The sequence below is a fragment of the Vidua macroura genome, chromosome 5 (genome assembly GCF_024509145.1).
Source record: "Vidua macroura isolate BioBank_ID:100142 chromosome 5, ASM2450914v1, whole genome shotgun sequence".
NCBI classification, from domain to species: domain Eukaryota; kingdom Metazoa; phylum Chordata; class Aves; order Passeriformes; family Viduidae; genus Vidua; species Vidua macroura.
The window spans coordinates 972,148-992,752 of NC_071575.1; the positions used below are offsets into that span (position 1 = coordinate 972,148).

A 20,605-nucleotide genomic window follows, 5' to 3' on the forward strand; every position below is an offset into this window, starting at 1 on the left:
ACCAGAGCCCAGCCAGGGCTGCACCCAAGAGGAACCAAAATGGTCCCAAAATGCACGAGCGCTCCCGGGGGCTCTCACTGGGATCAGCTCTGCTCCATTTGCACCTTGCAGTTCATTGTCCCATTCCAGCTTTAGCCCAGGCACTCCCATCCTGCTTGTTTTTCTCTCTCCAGCCCACGCTGTTTGTGCTCCTGGGCCTGAGCTTTGGATCATTTGTCCTTGGTGCCCAGCTGGAGCAGGAATTGTTTTGTCTCCCTGCTCTGTGCAGAGAGCTCAGCATCCCATAATATAAAACCCAGACCCACACACTAAAGCAGCACAGAACCTGAGAAATGTCAAAGCTAAAACTAGAAGCATCAGGTCAGGCAAGCAGGTGATTATTTTGGAGGTCACACTGAGCTCTCAGCTGGTGAAGAAGCCCAGAGTGGCCACTGTCAATGGCACTGCTGCAAAAATGTTGTCATCTTTTGTCCTTCTGCCTTTTTCCTTTTATTATGAATTAACTCACCTTTCCAGATGTGTATCTTTCTTCAGAGGTTTCCCCTTCAATCAATCTATCTATTTCAGTCTAGATGATTAAGTTTACAGGGGCTGAAGTGGAATGAGATGAGATTAATCTCTCTCTTTGTATTTTAATATGTAGACTAAATGGAACAACAGATGAAACACCAGCTAGTGTTCCAATTGTTTTTGTTTTGCACACAAGCTGGTTTAAAATATTTATGAACATTCTGGAAACAATTGCAATGCTAAGAAGCAAAGGCCTCTTGAGACTATCAAAGCACACAAGATTCTTGCTGAGAAATGTTTGTCAGTCATTTGTTTTATTGCCTCTTGAAGTGTTCCTTGGAGGAGTGTTAGAAGCATTCCCATCATAAAGGGCATTTAGCTATTTTTTTTTTTTCTTTTCAAATTAATTCTTATGTGCCTGACATTAAAAGATTTACCATAGTCACAGGGGATAGAGGTGTGTTGAATAATTTAGTGGAATTAACTTTAAGATTTCTCTGGAAAAAAAATCTTTGAAAATGGAAAATAAATACTACTAGTTTAGATGTACAGTACATACGAATGTACAGATGACATGATAGGCTGAAGAGGTTTATAATATTTAATCTCCGCTTTAATATAAAGCTGGTATTGCCATTGCTCTTGTTAATTCTGCAGGCAAAGCTCCTCAATTAAATGGGAAAGTACTTTGAAAAAATAACAAAATTACTATGTGTTGTGGCTGCTCCAGAAACTGACTATTTTGTAAAATTTAATTTTGGAATGTAGCCCTTTATTTGTTTTTAATGTAACTTCTAAGCTTAACAAGGTAGAAAAGTAAAAATACTCTGCTTTTTAATATTTCTTTCTGTATAATTTCATTATTTAGAATTTAAAAGTCCTTTAATTTGCTAATTGAAGCTGTGAACCAAATGATCTAGACGTAATTTTCATATCACCATGAAATTAAAAATAGCATCATTATAATGTGAAAAATGAATGGATATTGTTTAATGCCCAGGAATTAAAAAGTCACACTACTAAAATTCCTTCTGAGTAAGCAAGAATCTATTTGTGGTCTGTGGCTGATTGTACAGAGGAGATCAGTGTTTTTAGACCTCTAGCCAAGTTATCCCAGGGTGCTTGCTTTGTGTATTTAATCTTACTGAACCTGACTTTGTGGCAAGAACAAAATGAACACACAGCCCCCTCCAAAACACCACACCATGGCAGCTGGTGTAGGGCAGCTCTCAAGTCCAGCCCTTTGGGTTTTACTGCTTAACGCCCTCAGAAACCTGCTCACAGCTGTTGCTAGTGAATTACACCAGCCATAAATCATTGCTTTACATGACTGGCACAATTATCTCCAGCAGTTTAAAGTCAATTAGATTTTCTAAGGTTTAAGCTTGAGTCCCGCTGAGGTCAGTAGGAGATTTGCCAGTGTCTTTGTTTATCTTCATAAGCAGGTTATGAGACTGGCCCTCTCCATTTTCCTTCACCTTTTCCTCAGTTTGCAAGCAGTGGTCTTGTCCCTTTACCCAACAGATGCTTCTCATTCCCAGGTGCTCTCCAGTGTTGACATCCCATTTTCCAAGCTCAGGTCCTGGGGACTCAGCCCCAGCCCACCCAGAGCCAGTGGGTCAGGATTTACAGGGGAGCCATGGCTTTTTCTGGGCACAGGTTTTCCTTTCCAGTGGCAGGTCATTCTCAGAGCCACAGAATGGGATATGCACCCCACTGGAGTCAACAGAAATGTTGCTATCAGCCTTAAATTGTCCACCAGTTATTATCACCAATCTCCTCCTGAGTATGATGAAAAATACACTTTCTTGAATCAGTGCTGTCTTTGAATAAAGGCTGTACAGCTGTTTAATGAATGAAAAACACTTCCCTTTTTTTTTTTTTTAACAGGAGTAAAAATGGATTAAAGAAGAGAAAGCTGACCAAGTATGTAACTTCTCTGATATTTAAAGGAATAAGTCTTAGACTAAATAGGCATTGTGGAGTACGTGGCATAGTGGTATTTCAGTTACAAATACAGAAAACTTCTTGATAGACGTATCCCAAGAGAGACACCTGAAAGCAGAAAACAAACAATAATTGTACAAAAGCAGCTCTGCTCAACAGATTGTAGTAAAACATACAAAATTAGCCATCGGGGAAAAGATCAATTATCCAACTTAGTGATTTCAACAGAGCTTATCCTTAGTTAAAAGTTGCAAATGGTGAGAAGGCTGGGCTGCGTTTGTTTGCAGTGATATTTCCCTGTTGACAGGGGGCTCTCATTACAGTTGTTGCTCGAACATTACATCATTAATGCCAGCGGGTAAACAGGAGTAATTAAGTGGTGATAAGACAAGTTCCTTTGGGCATATTGCCTCCAAGTAAATGAGGAGATTACTGTGTACATGCTTCAGTGGCTTGTAAATTAGAGTGTGATAATTAGGTGAGGGAAGCTGTTTACCTGTGTTTCCTTACTCAGAGTGTTGGCCTAATCATTTCTGTGTTATGTTCAGGGGCTGTGCCTGCCTAACAGATAGATCTCACCTGGCAAAAAAAAAAAAAAAAGCGTGGAAAGATGGGAGTCATTAAATCAAGGCTAATTTGTACCTCCTAAAGCTCTCCATGGTTTTGTATAGTTGCATACTATTTTTTTTAGCCACCATCTCTCTGGGAAAAGAGTTTGACTTGTAATTACAAATGTGTGTGGTTGTCAAAGCCAGCAGAGAAAGCTGCCAGGGCAGTGGCATCCAAAATGTAATACACCCACCGTTTGGTGGCCCTGAACCACAAAGTTTGTCCTTATTTCTTTCTAGCATTAACAGCTGCAAATAGATACTTATGACTTGAGAGTATTCTGGCAGAAAGAAATGAAAGGTACTACAAAAATCAGATTTTTTTAACCTAATTTCTCTGTATTTTTCTTTTAAAGCCCTGTCCAGCTGGATGATTTTGATGGATACATCAAGGATATGGCCAAAGACTCAGATTATAAATTTTCTCTGCAATTTGAGGTAAATCTCTGAGGATTCTGCTCTCTGCTACTTGCCCAGATTAGCTTTTTCAAGGTGTTAATAAGGCTGTGTGGTGTGCTCCTGTGTGCTCTGTGTTGGTCGATCTGTGGCGCTGCTGGGTGGGCCAGCTTCACTTCCTCCTCTGCAGAATTCAGAAGTGGAGCTTGGTGTTGTTAAATCCTGCGTTTAGTGAGCTGATTGGAATGGCTTCTCACATTCAATTTGAGATAACTGTCAGAAAAAACACACTTGCTTTAAGTTAGGCAACCTGAACTGAATTTGGGATTTTAATGGCTTTATTTTATATATTTAATGTCCCTAACTTGGGAGGAAGCACTGAAATCAGGAAGTAGCCTCAGAAATCTCTGTAAGAGCAAGGAGATTTCTCTAAGACAGGTACATTTCTCTAAGGTCAGGTGCATTCTCTTAATTACTCAAAATTTAAAGTCAGTTTAGTAGTGTAAAACCAAACCCCATCCCTATCCTGGGGCTGTTTCCCAAAGATTTAAACATGGAAAGGCAGTGGGGAGGACTCTCAGGGTGTTTCCATGATCCCGTCCTGACAGCAAATTCCCTGATGCACCATGTATTGCATGTAACTACCGAAGATGATGACTAGAAAGGTCTAAGCATTTCCCCAGGACTGAAAGCCACTTGAGGATTTCAAGAAGCCCCTTTAAGGAGGGCAGATGACCACCAGAGACATAACTTAGCAAGCCCCTGGTTTGACAGTATTTTTGGTTGCACAGTGAGTGTAGAGAGGAGCAATTCTGAGTCCCAGCTGGGATGGCAGCTGGGATTGACATCAGGAGGAGAAACCCCAGCACTGCTCTCCAGCTGCTTGGAGCCCAACTCAGAGGCACCAAAAAAGGACAAGCTGTCATCCTGCTGTCAATTTATAGAGTGATTTTATATATATATATATAAAAATAAATAAATATATATAAATATATATATAAAAAGAGCATTTTCTGTCTGCTACCTGCCACAAGTATTCACAAGGAATTATTCTCTGAGTGTTTTTGAGGCTGACCTTGCCATTTTCCTCTCTGTTGTCTCAGGAGCTAAAACTGATTGGGCTGGACATCCCCCACTTTGCTGCTGACCTCCCCATGAACCGCTGTAAGAATCGCTACACAAACATCCTGCCGTGTAAGTACAACACGCACTAAATCCTGCTACAACCCCTGAGAGGGAAAGGAGGGTTCCAATAAGAAAACTGGAGAATCAGGAGCTTTTCTGAGACTGGTGAAAGCCTGTTCTGCAATCCTGCTCTTACAGAGAGCCAGGCAAGAGTGGTTTTTATGTTAGCTTTGAATAGATGTAGCTTCCTGCAAGTGTTTATGGTGGCAGGAGTTTGGAGGTGAGAAACACAAGGGTTTTTATGCTGCTGAGTAGTGTTCTGTATTTCTTTTAGGATTTTAATGAAGCCTGGGGGAGCCCAAAGGGACAGCACTTGGAGGGGGTGTTTGCAGAACACTAAGGATGGTGTGTCCGTGTTTGCTGAAGCAGACATTGCTCTCTTAGTCAATACAAGAATTTTCTATTTTTTAGTAGATTATTTTTGGCCATTCCCATAGGACTAATTTAAATTTTGCCTAGCTGGAGATGAGTGCCATATTTGAGAGGTGATTTTTTTTCTACTTTCTGTTTCCTTTGCAGATGATTTTAGTCGCGTCCGCTTAGTCTCAATGAATGAAGAGGAGGGATCTGACTACATTAATGCCAACTACATCCCTGTGAGTACAGAGGTCTGGTCAGTGTGGAGCTCAGTGTCCTGCACACCAGGCAGAGCTGGGCCCTTGAAAATAGCACAATATTTCCTGGGAGCTCAGTCAGGTTCTCAGCATCTCCTTCAGCTTCCAAATATTTTGCCTACAGAGAACAGGCACCAAAAAAAAAAAAAAAAAGAAAGAAAAAATAAAAAGGGGTGGAGGGGGAAGGTTTTTGGCAAATTTTGCTGCAGTAGCTGTGAATCTTTGTGAGCCTTTGATTGGACTGGTAGGAAAATGAGCAGGGAATGTTAAAATGATTCAGTGGCCTTTTAAGATAGCCAGGTGAAGCACAGATGTTCAAATGAGAATGTTTTTCTAGATTTCTACTGCACATGGAAGAAAAGGGCTAAGGCAGACATTCCAAATGCACAAAATGCTCACAGCCCAGCTGGTGTGTGGAGAGAACTTCTGCTTTCTGCCTCCTCTCTGGTGCTTCCCCTGCGCCTCGCTGCACCTGGCAGGGAGCAGCTGCTTACCGGGGGTAGCACCCACGCTTTCAGGATGATTGCAGTGTACACAGAGCTGTGGGCAAATATTTTGACACTGGGGGTTGGCTGAAAGCTCATCAGCTCTCTCCACTCTCCCCTGAGCTCGTGCAGCCACTGAGGCAGTCACTTACCCCTGCCACTGCCACCAGGGCTGGCCCCTCGGGTACCTCTGTGCCGTGGCTCAGCCAGGGCTGCAGAGCCAGAATTCCCTGGGCTGCTGTGCCTGGAGAGGAGGCAGGGCACCACTGCAGCCCTCTGGGGAGAGGCCTTTCACAGGCAAATGAGCATTTCTGCAGCCTGGCTGTACCTGGGGCTGACCCTGGCTGTGCTGGAGAGCTGAGCCAGTGTTACGGAGAAAGGAGGAGCCCTTGGATGGATTATGGAGAAAGGAGGAGCCCTTGGATGGTTTATGGAGAAAGGAGGAGCCCTTGGATGGATTATGGAGAAAGGAGGAGCCCTTGGATGGATTATGGAGAAAGGAGGAGCCCTTGGATGGTTTATGGAGAAAGGAGGAGCCCTTGGATGGTTTATGGAGAAAGGAGGAGCCCTTGGATGGATTATGGAGAAAGGAGGAGCCCTTGGATGGTTTATGGAGAAAGGAGGAGCCCTTGGATGAGTCACTGGAGCCACTTCTCTGTCCCTTTGGCATTGCCCAAGTGTGCAGTGCTGAGCCAAGTGTCTGTGCTTGGCTTCTCTGCGTCCAGGGCAGGAACCTGAGCACTCACACTGCAAGAATGAGGAAAGAAAAACCTTCCAGGATTCACAGCCCAGGAAACTTCTGTCACACGGGCTTGTGGATGACAGGGTGTTAAGCAGCAGTCCCTTCCAGATGTTCAGCTCTGCTTTGCATCTCTTTAGTTCTGCTTATAGCACATGCTGACCATGGAAAGTGGGATAAACACGTGATGCTAATGCTGTTCTTTTCTGATAATCAGTGCTCCACTGATTCCCTGCCTCCAAACACAGAAACCAGGGGGGGATCTAGCCCTGTGCTAACAGGGATTTGTCACTTAGGTCAGACACAGCCCACGCAGAGCAGGCAGAAAATTCTGTGTAGTGCAAAAAACTGGGATTGAGCTCATTTGCAGAGATGCCTGGAGGAAGCCATTTGTGGAAAGTGCCCCCAAATCACAAATAATTTGATGATCCACATACAGTGGTGGCACAGAAATTGCCCAATTTGCATGGGGTCATGCTGTGTGTTGGATAAATTTTTTGCTCTTGCTAGGAATATAAAATAACTTTCCAAATGCAGCTTTGATGATACAATCTCAGCAAATATGTTTATAGCAGATGCCAAAAGGGTCATTCTGTGGTCTTTTATTATAGTCCTAATAACAGTCTTTTGGTTTTGGAGAGGTGAAAGGAGTCTTTGCAACTAAAATCATGTTGATAGGTATAGGAAAGGGAATACAGGCATATGAAGCATCTTAGCATCTGTTAAGGGCATTGACTCAGCATCTTCTCTATTATTTGAAGCAGAATTCTAATTAATATTTTATTAATTTAGGGCCCCATGACATAAACATGTGTATATAATCCTGTTCCATTGACACCAGTGACTGAAAATCACCCCAGGCACTGCTTGGGGTGAGCAGCCTGGGCATCTGTAACTGGTTTTGTGCCTATAACTAAACAAACCCTAACATTACATCATCTGGAAGGAGCTGTAACTTTCTTTTAGGGTTCTTATTACTTGCTTTTTTAATGTTGCCTTTTCTGCTCTCTGGGCAAATGATTTATGTGGAAACAGCTTCATCTGCTGCATTTTAGATTGTTTAGACTTTGGGAGCATCAAAATCTAGCAAAAGTTGTCATCACGAAATAAATTCTAAAAAATTTATTTCTTTATATTAAAAATCACTTTTAGAAGTACAAATTGAACTTGGGCAAGCTAAAAAAATATGAAAAATACATGTTCTGAAGCAGTAACCATGTTGGTAAGCAGGACCTATCTCTTTGTCTTTTAGGGTTATAATTCACCCCAGGAATACATTGCAACCCAAGGACCACTGCCAGAAACTAGGAATGATTTTTGGAAGATGGTTCTCCAGCAAAAATCACAAATTATTGTTATGCTCACTCAGTGCAATGAGAAAAGGCGGGTATGTAACAAAATCTTGTATGTGGTGTAAAAGAAAGCCCTCTGAGAAAGAGCTCTGTTGTGCTGAGTCAATGTCTCTGCAGTGCTGCTGATCACAAGGCAGCATCACAACCAGCCCTGGAATGGCACCTGCCCTCCCATTTCAGCACCTTCTTTGATGTTCCTGATGTTCCCTGACCTCCTTTGACCTTCTTTGTCCCTTCTTGACCTTCTTGGACTTTCCCTGACTTGCTGCACCTTCTCTGACCTTCTCTGACCTTCTTTGACCCCTTCTTACTTTCTGACCTTCTTTGATCTTCTTTGACCTGCTCTGACTTTTCCTGAACTTCTTTGACATTCTTTGGCTTTCCCCGACCTTCTTCAACCTTCCCTGATTTTCCTTGACCTTCTCTGACCTGCTTTGATGATGACTTTCCCTGACTTTCTTTAACCTCCTCAACCCTCTTTGAACTTCTTTGACGACCCCTGACCTTCTTCGACCTTTTCTGCCCTTTTACCTCCCCTGACCTTATCCTGAAGCCTCCCCTCTTACCAGAGGAGAGACTGAGAGAGCTGGGACTCTCCATCCTGGAGAAGAGAAGGCTCCAGGGGTCCTGTCACTGTGTACAAATACCTGATGGGAGGGAATGGAGACAAGGGACTCCTTTGGAGGTGACTTGCCCGGTGACAGGTCAAGAGGTGATGTGCACAAATTAAAGAACCACATTAAAATTCCTTCTGAAGTCAGGAAACACTTATTTTACTCTGAGGGGGACTGAGCACTGGGGCAGGTTGCCCAGAGCTTGTGGAGTCTCCATCCTTGGAGATATTCCAAAGCACCTGGACATGGTCTAGAGCTGGCTCTGGGTGACACTGCTTGAGAGGGGAGGGGCTTGAACAGGGTGACCTCCAGGGGTCCCTTCCAACCTCAGGCCTTCTGTGATTCTGCACTTTTAAATTTAGATAATTATGAAATAAAAGTTCTATCTTTACATTTTCCCTTGATATTGTAATAGAAATATTTGGGATGTAATTTGGGGGGTTTATATGAACATTCTCTTCCCCAGTGTTTTGCTGCATTCAGACCTATTATATCAGGAAGAATAACAAAAGGCACTCTTTGTCTATTCCTCACTGCACTTCTGAAAACTGATAAATAGCTGACAGCCACAATGAAGTGGGAATGGTCAGACTGGAAGTGTTTGCAGCATAAACTTCCTCTTATTGCAGCAGCAGGTGAACAGTGCTTGTAGGCATTGCTGAACCTGGGGTTCTGCGCCCGTCCGCGTGTGCTTCCTTCCATACGTGTATCTTTATATAAATGCAGAAATGCCTGGGCTTCCCTCCATTTCAGGTGAAGTGTGACCACTACTGGCCTTTCACAGAAGACCCTGTTGCATATGGGGACATCACAGTGGAGATGCTGAGCGAGGAGGAGCACACGGACTGGGTGTATCGCAGCTTCCGAATCAGCTACGTGAGTGAAACCCTGCCAAAGGAGAGGGAGGGATTTCAGCCCAGCCTGTTCTTTAACCTTTGTCCATTTCTGGCACTCAGCAGGAAACACCTAAGAGAGATCGTTGTCCTTAACCTCACTTCACACAGGCAAATGACAAAATCACAAAACTTTCCCCTAAAATTGTTGTCTCTAAATTTCTCAGCAAAGTGCAAGGCTGAAACAAAAATAGAGCTCTGGACTCTTCTGTGGTACCAATAATTACTGACAACAAATGTATGAATTTCTTCTCTATATCTCAGGCACACCTTACTGCTATAAATTATTCAAAACTTGAAAATATACCAGTGGAAGAATTGAAAATACTTTTCAAAAGGGCAATTCTGCAATAATCATGTCTACCTATAAAGTACTGAAACAAATGTGAGAGTATGTGGTGTCCAAATGAACCTCCTCAGACTTTCCTTGCACCTTTGTTTCGTGCATCAGCTCATTGCCAGCACCATGTCATGAAGGAAAATTTAGGGGTGTGGAAAAAGCTGTGCACTGGCAATTCACCACTGACCCAGGACCTTATGTGTTGAGGATCTTACTTCATCTAAAGCCACTAGAATTTGTAGCATTGTAAATGTGGGATTTTTTTATAAGGAGCTTTTTTCCTAAATGTTTCCTGTGGTAATGTTTTTTTCTTACTTTTGTTTTTCTTTGTTGTTTTTTTTTTTTTTTTGTTTGGTTTTGGTTTTTTTTGTTTTTTTTTTTTTTTTTTTTTCTTTAAAACTTGAAAATAAAATCTCTCAGGAGTCCAGGCTTGACTGTTTGCCAACAGTGTTGTTCTTTATCTGTGGAAAAATGAGAAAAGAAGAGGGAACGGAATAAAAAGGGGAAAAAAGCCCAGAGCTTAGAAATGCAACAGTTCTTGATTTAAAAGCAAAATAAGAAGGAACTACCACAGGGACAAAAGCAAAAAGCAAATCCCAAACCCAGAAACAGGAAGTTCATGTTGTTTTGGTAATGATGGCCTGATATTCCCCCCCACTTTGTAATTAACTAGCTTGTTTGTTCTTTGCCAATTTCTTGGCCGGCTTCAGTCTTTTAGGCTGTATGTGGAGAAAAAAAGAGAAGCACAAAATGCCAGAAAAGCCCTCCGTGTGACTGAGAGTGGTGACATGCTGCTGTTCTGCTTCTCCCCCCAGGCTGATGAGGTGCAGGACGTGATGCATTTTAACTTCACTGCCTGGCCAGACCACGGCGTCCCCACCACCAACGCTGCCGAGAGCATCCTCCAGTTTGTGCAGATGGTCAGGCAGAAATCAGCAAAGGCTAAAGGCCCCATGGTCATACACTGCAGGTAAGTGCTTCGAGGAATAGGAGAAGAGCAAGGTGTGGCATTAAATAGGTTGGGAAACCATGAGAAATAGAGATTTTGGGGTTCTGCTCACCTGTTGGCTGAAGGTGGTTCTCTCTGGTGTTAGTGTTAAGCAGCTGTAACCTCATGGAGAAATTCAGAGGATATTGTTCCGTGAGTCTTGGTATCAAAAAAAAGTGCTCAATAAGCCAGGGGAGAGATTTATATATAATATTATGAAATCAGACCCTGTATCTACTGCTTAATTGTTCTGGGAAGGAACAGAAGCAAGTATCAGAGAGCTGGGCAACAGCTGTAGTATTTTCTTTTTTTCAGTGAGGATTCTTCTAGCAGCAAAGAGGGATATTTTCAGGTAGTATTTTGAGATTATACTGTGCATCTTAGACCACATAGATTAAAATAACAATGCTACGAAAGTAGAAGGGGGGCAAAGAAAGAGTGCATCGATCAGCTCCTGCAGCAATTGTTCTCGGACATTAAAGAAGGCACAGAATGAATTTATCCGTACATCTGTCCAATTAACACATCAGATGTTCCAATGTATTCACGGCATTTGAGGAATTAGCACAACAAAAGCCAAAGTAGAGACCTGTTTTGTTACAGTTCTGCTGAACTGTGTTGAGATGAGCTGTAAAACATTGTTGCAAACACTTTCAAGGCTTTTCAGAAAAAGCCTGACAAAACAGAAGGAAGAGCTTTTGCCAAGATACACACCCTTAGTAGTAGGTAAGGTGTTGGGATGCTGTGTGAAACTCTGTAAAACCTCTGTGAAATCTGACTTAAACATCACATGTGAACTCACAGTGCAAACAATCGTACACATGAGAATCTCTAAATGAAAGCAGTGTGTATTTTTTCTAGTTGCTAAGATTCCCTTTGGGGAAAATGCAGATTTTCAGCTGAGTGGTGGCTATTTCTGCCTCATGCTCCTAAGGCAGAAGCCCTGGAGTGCAGACTCTTCTGGTGATGCCTCAGGTTTTAGATTTTCTATTTCTCAGGTTCTGTGCTGCTTTAGTGTGTGGGTCTGGGTTTTATATTAGGGGATGGCGAGCTCTGTGCACAGAGCAGGGAGACAAAACAATTCCTTCTCCAGCTGGGCACCAAGGACAAATGATCCAAAGCTCAGGCCCAGGAGCACAAACAGCGTGGGCTGGAGAGAGAAAAACAAGCAGGATGGGAGTGCATGGGCTAAAGCTGGAATGGGACAATGAACTGCAAGGTGCAAATGGAGCAGAGCTGATCCCAGTGAGAGCCCCCAGGAGCGCTCGTGCATTTTGGGACCTTTTTGGTTCCTCTTGGGTGCAGCCCTGGCTGGGCTCTGGTGCTGCCCAAGGTGGATCCATGGAGGAGATCCTTTGAACAAATCCCTGCTTTATTTTGTGACTCTGTCCAGCCTCTGCTCCAGGCCAGCCCTCTCAAGGCATCACTGGGGGTGTCCTTTGAGGACAAGCTGCAGTCGTGCAGCGCCTTTGCAAGCCAAGGGCTTTGAATGTGCAGAGCTGTGGAGCTGAGCCTGCAGGTGTGGCCCCCGCTGTCTCGGGGCATCCCTTGCTCCTGAGCAGGTCTCTGCAATTGTGGCTGCAGCCCCTGAAGTTGCAGGGGTTCTCATGAGGTCTGTGAGGGGAGCAGTGGCAGCAGGAAGAGCTCAGGGAGGGTGAGGGTGCGGGTTCTGTGTGTGACTGCATCCGCTCTGCCCAAACAATGGGCTGAGTGCCACTAAGTCCCTCAGATGCACCAGCCTGCCTGGCCTCAGCTGAGCTGTGTCTGATGGCTGCAGCTGCAGGACTCCTGCCTTTTGCAGGGCTGCTGCTTTTGCTGCGTGTGCCCTGGAATGAGCTGCGTGTCCGTGTGTGTTGCAGCGCCGGCGTGGGACGGACGGGAACGTTCATAGCCCTGGACCGGCTCTTGCAGCACATCCGTGACCACGAGTTCGTGGATATTTTGGGCCTGGTGTCGGACATGAGGTCCTACAGAATGTCCATGGTGCAGACAGAGGTAAGGGCTGTTCACTTCAGCACTGTGACAGAATTGTTGTGCCCATTTCATGCCCTCCTTCATCATGCTCATGACTGTTGTTCCCCTTGACAAAACCACTGTGAGTCAATATAATCATGTTCTCATCTTCATTGTGATATTGTCACATTATTGATCTGCTGCACAGGTGGGTTTGATGATAGATCTGCACTCTCACTGCCTGCCAGAGGAAATGAGTTATTCCCCCCTTCTGTGAAATGAATATGCAAGCAATGCATTAGAAGAGATTAACAGATGAAATCTTCAGACCCCACTGTAAAGAGCTGGCCCTGCTGAGGGGGCAGGTGGCTCATGGCATGGTATCAGTAGCAGGCAGCCCTGTTCAAGTATCATCTTGGTATCATCCTGCCAAGCCTAGGAGCTCATCACACAGTGGAACTTCAAACAAGCAAAACAGACAAAAGGATTGTGAGTCTGCCAGACTCCCTCCTTGCCCCTCTCCCTACCCCAATATCTACTGGGTAGTTCTTTTTCTGTTTTTAAGACAAAAATATATAGACAATATATACTGGGGGAAAAAAAAATCACAAACTCGTTCTTCAAAGCAGAAGATTTTATGCATGTAAACCTTCCCAGTTCCCCTAGTAATGAGGGAAATATTTCATATTTCATGCCTGTTGTGCTCTTCCTTGGTTAGACACACAGTATAAGTGAGCAACCTCCCTGCAGTTGGAAGTGTCACCATCACTGTTTTCAGGCTACATTGTTTATTGCCAAAGTTTGTTCAACTGAGAGGAAAGAAAAAAGCAGGGAGAGGAGAGGAGGAAGAAAACCTGCAGTGACAATAATTAGGATCTGGAAATAATAAAAAAAAAAAAAGTAATTTTCAGTCCATTCTGGATCATTCCTATCAAACTGCCACTTTTCATCACAATTCACTGTATTAATCCAAAGGCAGATCCTTTCCACCAGAGGAAAAAAATCCTGATGGTTGATTGATTTCAGCTGCAACTGTTACCACTCCAGAGGTGATGTGGGTTTTTGTAGGTTTTTTTTTCTTTAAATATTTCTTTTTTTTTTTCATTTAGAACCTCATTGCATGCCTGGGGCTGGTGTTAAAGGCAGCTACTGAGCTCCTGCTGCTACAGGCAGTGGCCAAGCCTGGCCTCAGTGTCACCAAGTGACACTGACACTCAGTCACAGAGGCCACCAAACAGTTTTTCCTTTCAAAATATGAAACCACTGACAGCTCACCTGAGTTCACAGTGCCTGGTATGCTGGAAACTTGGCAGTGTCTCAATGAGCAGTTTAAAAAAACAAATGGCACGGGCCCAAAACGGGCTTTAGAATGGGGAATATCCTGAATTGAAACCAGTCTCTCCAAATTAACTACTCTGTGAACAAAATCGGGGTTTTCTTCTTACTGATAAAGGGGTCAAACACTGAGGAACCTGAACCTCATTAAAAGGTTTCAGGTGCATGTGTGGCATGGGTGCAATTTGTTACACATAAAGCATTCAGATACCTTTCTTGGAATTTATTTATTTTTAGGCAGTGTAAAGTAGAGCAACTTTAACTCAGATTCAACTCTTCTGTCATCATTCAGGTTATTAATAAGGGATTATGGTGCCAGGTGGATTTCATGCTTCCCCTTCTGCTATCTGTAACAATTGTGGACTGTTATTTTGGGAGCTGATAACTCCCTGTGCACTGTGAGGGGCTGAGCTGGGAGACACAGTGCAGGCTGTTACTGTGAACCATCAAACTGTTTCACTGGTTGTGTTTTTGTCATGCTTTCTGGGGTGCAAAAAATGCCCTGTTATTTGCTCTTTTCTTCTAGGAGCAGTACATTTTTATTCACCAGTGCGTGCAGCTGATGTGGCAAAAGAAGAAGCAGCAGTTCTGCATCAGTGATGTCATATACGAGAACGTCAGCAAGTCCTAGTTCAGAGTCACAGGTGGTAAGTCGGGCCAGCCTGGCCCCGTGCCACGGCCACAGCCTCACATCCCTGTTCCAGCAGCTTTGCTGGAATCTGGGGCTTTTCTCATTCCCCTTCCATGTTCACATGGAGAGCGAGGGAAAAGTCCACCTAGCCTCTCGCAGCACCCACTACCCTCCATGGCACTGGAAGAATATATGGGCCCACCCATGTTTAAAGGAAAAGAGAATCCAAACTCCTGATGAGCCATCTAAGCCTTCCCTGCCACTTGTCAAGGCTTAAAGGGAGGGAGAACTTCAGTATCTCCAGTTGTTCTCAAAAAAGAATGTTGCCTGTTCACCAAGGCCAGCAGAGGCTTGGGATGCTCTGCTGGAAGGTGAGTTGGTGACCAAAAAGCTCTGGCGTGAAACAGTGGGAAATATTTTCCCAGATCAAAAATCACAGAAGCAGAGAAGCAGCAGGCTCTCAAACTGGTACCACCAGTAGCATCAGTGAAGGGTGGCTCTCACTCCCCACTGCCCCCCGTGCCTGAGCAGAAGGAGTGGCTGTGACCACGAGCTTTGCTGGTGGAACAAGCTCTGGGGACGTGTGTCACCGCTCTTTACACTCCAGGCTTTGGCTCATTAGGTGGCAGCAATAACCCAGCCACAACCTAATGCTCCCTTTTGGGTGGAGCAGGAAGCTGCAGGCTTTGACACAAGCTGCTTTTCAGGCAGCTGGTGGAGAGCTGTGCTGAGGGCAGTGCCTCCAGCCTGTTCGCTGTGTGTCTGTGGTGTTGCACATGTGCATTTATTAACCCTTGTGGGCATCATCCCCCTGCCTGTAAAGGAACCCCAGTTTGCCTTGCTGTCCCTCAGGTTTAGGGTTTCTGTCTAAGCTGAGTCCCAGCACCTTGTGCTGGTGACCTGCAGTCCCAGCCTGAGTGGAGGGTCAGTAAAACAAATGCTAAAAACTGCATTTATTTCCTTTTCTTCTCTCTAAGGCAGTCTGTTTGTTTGGTTGCAGGTGAGACCATGAAGCACACCCATCTTCCCTTGCTTCTGATTTATTTTCTGTTGAAGGTTTGAAGGGGCAGGTGTTGTGCCACGAGAGACCACTGCTTTGCAGTGCATGGACAATGAGGGAAAGAAACTTTTACCTTTCTGAAGCACTGGGGAGACAAAGCCTTAACAAGCCTGCGGTGTCTTTTGAACTGTTTCATTTCTGGACATTTTTTTTAAATACTGGACCAAATTCAGCTGAACAACATGAAGGAAAAGACACTATATGTGCATAAAAGAGATTGCTCCAGAGTGTTGGGATTTTGTTTGGTACTTTCGGTTAATTTCTTTCATAATTTTTTTTTTTCTTTCTGTGCAGGTTGGGCTTAAGGTTAAAGTAAGTGCAATATTTTTTTAATGGTTGACTGAAGAGCTTTCTTCATGTGTCACTGGTCTGCCCCTAGGAGAGCAGGCATTGTTAGTATCTAATAATACCTCATTAGTGAATAGCGAGGCATGAACAAACATGAAGAAACCTGGAGACTGTGAAAAGGGGCTGGGGGGGCAGGGGGGTCGCTGGGTCCATGGATTTGACTGTTCCCTTACAGCACTGATGGGGGCTGCGTGGGGCCTGGGGGGAGCACGAGGGAGGACTGGCGAGCAGAAATCCGAGCTGTGAGGCTGAAACAGGCAGCTGAGGGAAGGGAAGGGTTTGCTTCTTGACTGGGCTGCCGCCAATTAAGCAGAGGGATTGCTCTTTTTGCCGACCTTTTTCCAGTAATGCCACTGATCAGGCTCTTCTTTTAGATGGATCTAATCACAGGGCAGCTGAGTTTCCAGCTATCTTAGCAGATATACTCTAGCATTTAACTGTCTGAGCAGTCTATGGTGCCTATACCCCTCACTCATGTATTATTTTTAGTAATTATTAACCCTGTGTGAAAACGTGAAGCTGGTTCAGGTTGGAGGGGTGGGGGGAAAAAAAAACCACACACAAAAAGTGCTTTAATAGGCGTAACTATTCTTCTGAACCAGGAATTTACAATGTTACAAATACAAGGTTTTGGCATGTGAAGGGCTGGTTTTCAATTTGTTGCTACAAGGCTGCCAAAGTGTCAGTATGGATTCCTGCAGGGCCTTCGGGGCAGGGAGGGGGGCTCTTTTCTTTTTTGCTGTCCATTTCAGTTCTAGTCAAAATAATTAGCTATATATATATATATTTTTTTTTTTTTTCGGTCTTTGTATAATGCCGGTACATCATTGTGTATTGTGACATGGATGCTGTCAGAATGGATGTTTGATGGCATTTTTTGTAACCTGTTGCTTTGTGTCACCTCATTGGAAGTTAGCAGCGATGGTACTCAATGTAAACAAAGCAGACTTGAACTGAAAGTAAACACACTGGATTGCTTACTGTGCAGAAGTCACTGTCAGCAGAACAGCAAACACACCAGCACACAACTTTTATTTCACTCACCCTGCCTCTGCTGTCACCTGGCAGGGCACCAGGGTGTAGGGCAGCAGCTCAGCTGCCCTGGGGAGCCTGATCTCCTTCAGCTGATTTTCTTTTTTCTCCCAGAGCTGTTCCACTGGTGGGTAAATAGGTGCATACTTCTTTGAGCACTGCTTCATCGTGGTATTGGTTACAGCAGAAACATCTTTCAAACTCTCCCGTGTTTGTTATGCAAAACTGCACAGACTTAGCATTATTCCCAGGTAAAACAGCTCCTGTGAGGGGTACTAAACAAACAGGTGATTAGCAAAAGCACTGATTAGTAAATGGGTGTGAGAGGCACTTCCCCTCCCTTCTGTTTCCAGGCACCTGCTGCTGCTTGCACTGCCCCCACTAACCCCAGGCCTCGAGCAGGGATGCTCTTTCCCCAAGCACAAGGAGCAGAAGGGAAGAGCACCCTGTGTCAGGGAGCCAGCTGGTGGCAAGAAAGGCTTCAGTGGTGCACATTTCTCCCTGATTTCACTGGTGTGCCTCAGCTGGAGGGCCTGCCATCCCAGTAGGAACAGCAAAGAGTTGTCTGGCCTAAACTGAACAGAAAACAGAATTATAAAGGAGCACTTGACCATTTAGACCTTGCCTCCAAGCTTTTTTTTTAAAAAAATGTATTTCAGAGTTTCATTACATGTTTACTCAGAAAATGTGTTCATATCCTTCAAGACAACTGGATGGGGGGAAAAAAAAAAAAAAACAACCCACAAATGTTCTTTCTCATCTATTGTCTCCTCCCTCCTGCTGGCCATTGCCCATTGAGCCAGTCCTCATCCTGCATCACAGCCCAGAGTCAGCAGGTTACTGCTAAATCACCACTGTGCCCACAAAACGTCACAGTGCTGTAACAGAAGCTCGGCTGAACGTGACAGGGCACAAAATTGCTGCAAAGATGCCAAAATCACACTGCTGCAAAGGACACTGAGCAGCCTGAATTTACTGGACTGTTTTTGAGTGCGTGTCAGAGATTTTTCCATTTGCACAGCAGCAGGTGGGTATTTTTCCTTTAATAGCTGCTTAATCACAAAGTCAGTTACAATGAAAACTCCATCAGAACAATACCTTTTCCTACCCCACACAGTGTGCAAGACTGTGTAAGTGGCCACGTGGGATGGCAATGGAAACCACCTCTCCCAGCATTCAAGCAATAAATGAGCCTGGAAGACACTGTGGTTCAGAAGACACATGCAGAGCCTTTTAGTCTGAATTGACACATCATAATTTTGGCATTACCTCATCATACACCTTCAGTGTAAGTCCAAAAGAATAATGTTTTGGACTCATGCTTCATGTTAATATTGTTTCCAGCATCTGCCCTCCAGTCACCACAGCTGTAAAGCTGTGTCTGAAGCTTCAGGTTTGGTAATAGCTCTTTGGAATTATGAGCTTCATGTCCAAAGCTCTGCTGACACTACTGATGCTCTTTATTGATCTGCTGCTCTTCCAGCATCTACTGACCCAGCTGTCTGTAAAAGCAGCTCTGTGCTGTGAGGGACCATTAACTGAAACCAGGGCAGGCTTTCTCCTTGTCTCATGCTGTGTGTGCTGCCATGGAAGCAAAAAATAAGTAAACTTAAGTCAACATGCCTTTGAAATGGTAAGAAGCTTGTACAGGCACGTGTGGAAGTGTGGCCTCTCCAAGCACACCCTGTGCAGTGAGCCCTGACATCCTTGGGTCTTCAGAACTGTTGTGTGCAAACCTCACCAAAAGATTAAGAACAGGCCAGGAAGCCTCATTCCTGCTTTATTTCCGTTTAATGTTTGGGTTTTTTTCCCTACACCAAACTAGGATGCATGTCCCCTGTCCAACAATCAACATCACCTTATGCTCTGAAGTGGCCCTTCCCTCCCTCCTTTCAGCACAGTCACAGCACCTGCCCCTCACTTCTAACTTTTTAAGGGCTTGTGTCAAAACTGTAATTTCATTGAGGCCGGCAAAAGCCTCAATTTCAGCCATTTCTTGTGAGAGAATAATGTTCTTAGTGCTCTTGCCATGGATGGCAGCAGGGTGGGTTGAGCTTTGCTGCTGCTGCTGTGACAGGCACCAGTGGGGGCTAGGAATCTTCTAGGAAGGCTCCCTATTTTCACTCATCTCCTCTTTTAATCTGCAAAAAGGACCAAGGAGTAGAAGCACAGACTCATACCCTGATGCTCATTTTGGTCTGAAAACTGAGGATGTAGTTAGAGGCCAAAGGTGCAACCTAAGCAACTTAGAAACTGAAAAAAAAGATAAAGCCAAGCCAAAGGCACTTATTAGCAAAAAGTTGGCATAGCTGCAGTAGAAATTTAAAGTCTGTGAAATATTTAAACACAGAACCAAAAGAGATTCCCTCTCATTTCTTCTCCTATATAATGTTGGTGCTTTAATGTAGAGGGGGGAGATTGATCTCAAAACTATTCCCTCAAATACTTTTGATACATGAGAACCTTAAACAGGGCTGGTTTAGACACCAGACTCAACACAGTAGAAAAACTGGGCTCCTATGAAAGGGTAATTTGGCCAGAAAGTTGAGTTCCCTTTCATCATCCTGTTTCCTTTCTGCTTGAAATGCAGGAAAATCAGTGGCCATACCTGCTTGAACAGGGTCTGGTGTTAAAGCCATAGCTATGAACTGAAAACTCAAAATGCCTTCCCTCCCACGTTAAAATAAAAATTCTGTCACTTACAGGTTTCCTAACTAGAAAGAATTTACATCTTACAGATACTCATGGGTTCTTCTGTTTGTTCACTTAAATGATCAAAGTTCTGAAGTTCACAAACACTGATGAACACACTGAGAGCTCTGCACATTTCAGACTATCATTATAATTTTGGCTATGATATCTCTACTGCTTCAGAAACCATTTATTCCTGCACACATCAGTCATGCATATATGCACTTATTTCCCAACCCCACTCAAAACAAAAAACCAGACAACAAAATACCAATTTTTATACAGTTCAATGCTTTGGAGCACTGAAAGTTTGTATAAGATCCCAGAGATAACAGTTTGTCTGAGCAAAGCCCTGTTTAACACTGGAATTGCTAGATGGTAAGTAAACTGCTCCACCCATCAGTATTGGTTGGAAGTGTTCTTCCAGAATTAAATGTGAGGTTTCACAGTGGTTTGCTCTCCCCACGGTGTCCCAAGGGAACAAGCAGCCTAAAGGAGTGGGAAGAAGTGCCTTGCTGAGGTTAAAAGGTTTGTGCTTTGAAAGCATGGAACTGCTGGGTGAACACAGGCTGCTAAAACACCCTCCCTCCACCCAGTTAAAAAAGGCAGACTGATGGCAGAAAAATAGTGAATTACTCCCACTTACCAAACGTCTAATAAGGCACTGATTTTGGCATTTAAAAAACTGCTTTGTTTCCTTCTCAAAGACATAGAACATCATTCTAAAATATTACTTGTGAAAAAATAAGCCTCGCTGCTCAAATCCTAGGGAAAACATTTTGAATGAAACACTTTTAACCATAGAATATATTGAAGAAAACATTTCATTTTCATTTGAGGAACCCCAAATGAGATCTCCTTCTGATTTCTTATGAATGCCAACA

General features: G+C 44.0%; 1 protein-coding gene across 2 annotated transcripts in view; it reads left to right on the forward strand.

The window, feature by feature from the left end:
• The window catches only part of PTPRO (protein tyrosine phosphatase receptor type O), a 138,774-nt gene extending 122,907 nt beyond the window's left edge, over positions 1-15,867 (forward strand). For both annotated transcript variants that reach the window (XM_053978939.1, XM_053978941.1), the window contains 10 exons: positions 2,401-2,436; positions 3,422-3,503; positions 4,565-4,655; positions 5,166-5,242; positions 7,737-7,871; positions 9,204-9,326; positions 10,499-10,653; positions 12,531-12,666; positions 14,486-14,606; positions 15,591-15,867. In XM_053978939.1, coding sequence (XP_053834914.1) covers positions 2,401-2,436; positions 3,422-3,503; positions 4,565-4,655; positions 5,166-5,242; positions 7,737-7,871; positions 9,204-9,326; positions 10,499-10,653; positions 12,531-12,666; positions 14,486-14,590 — 940 coding nt within the window. In that variant the 3' untranslated portion in view covers positions 14,591-14,606; positions 15,591-15,867. The remainder of the gene's footprint in view (positions 1-2,400; positions 2,437-3,421; positions 3,504-4,564; positions 4,656-5,165; positions 5,243-7,736; positions 7,872-9,203; positions 9,327-10,498; positions 10,654-12,530; positions 12,667-14,485; positions 14,607-15,590) is intronic.
• Positions 15,868-20,605: the final 4,738 nt, after the last annotated feature.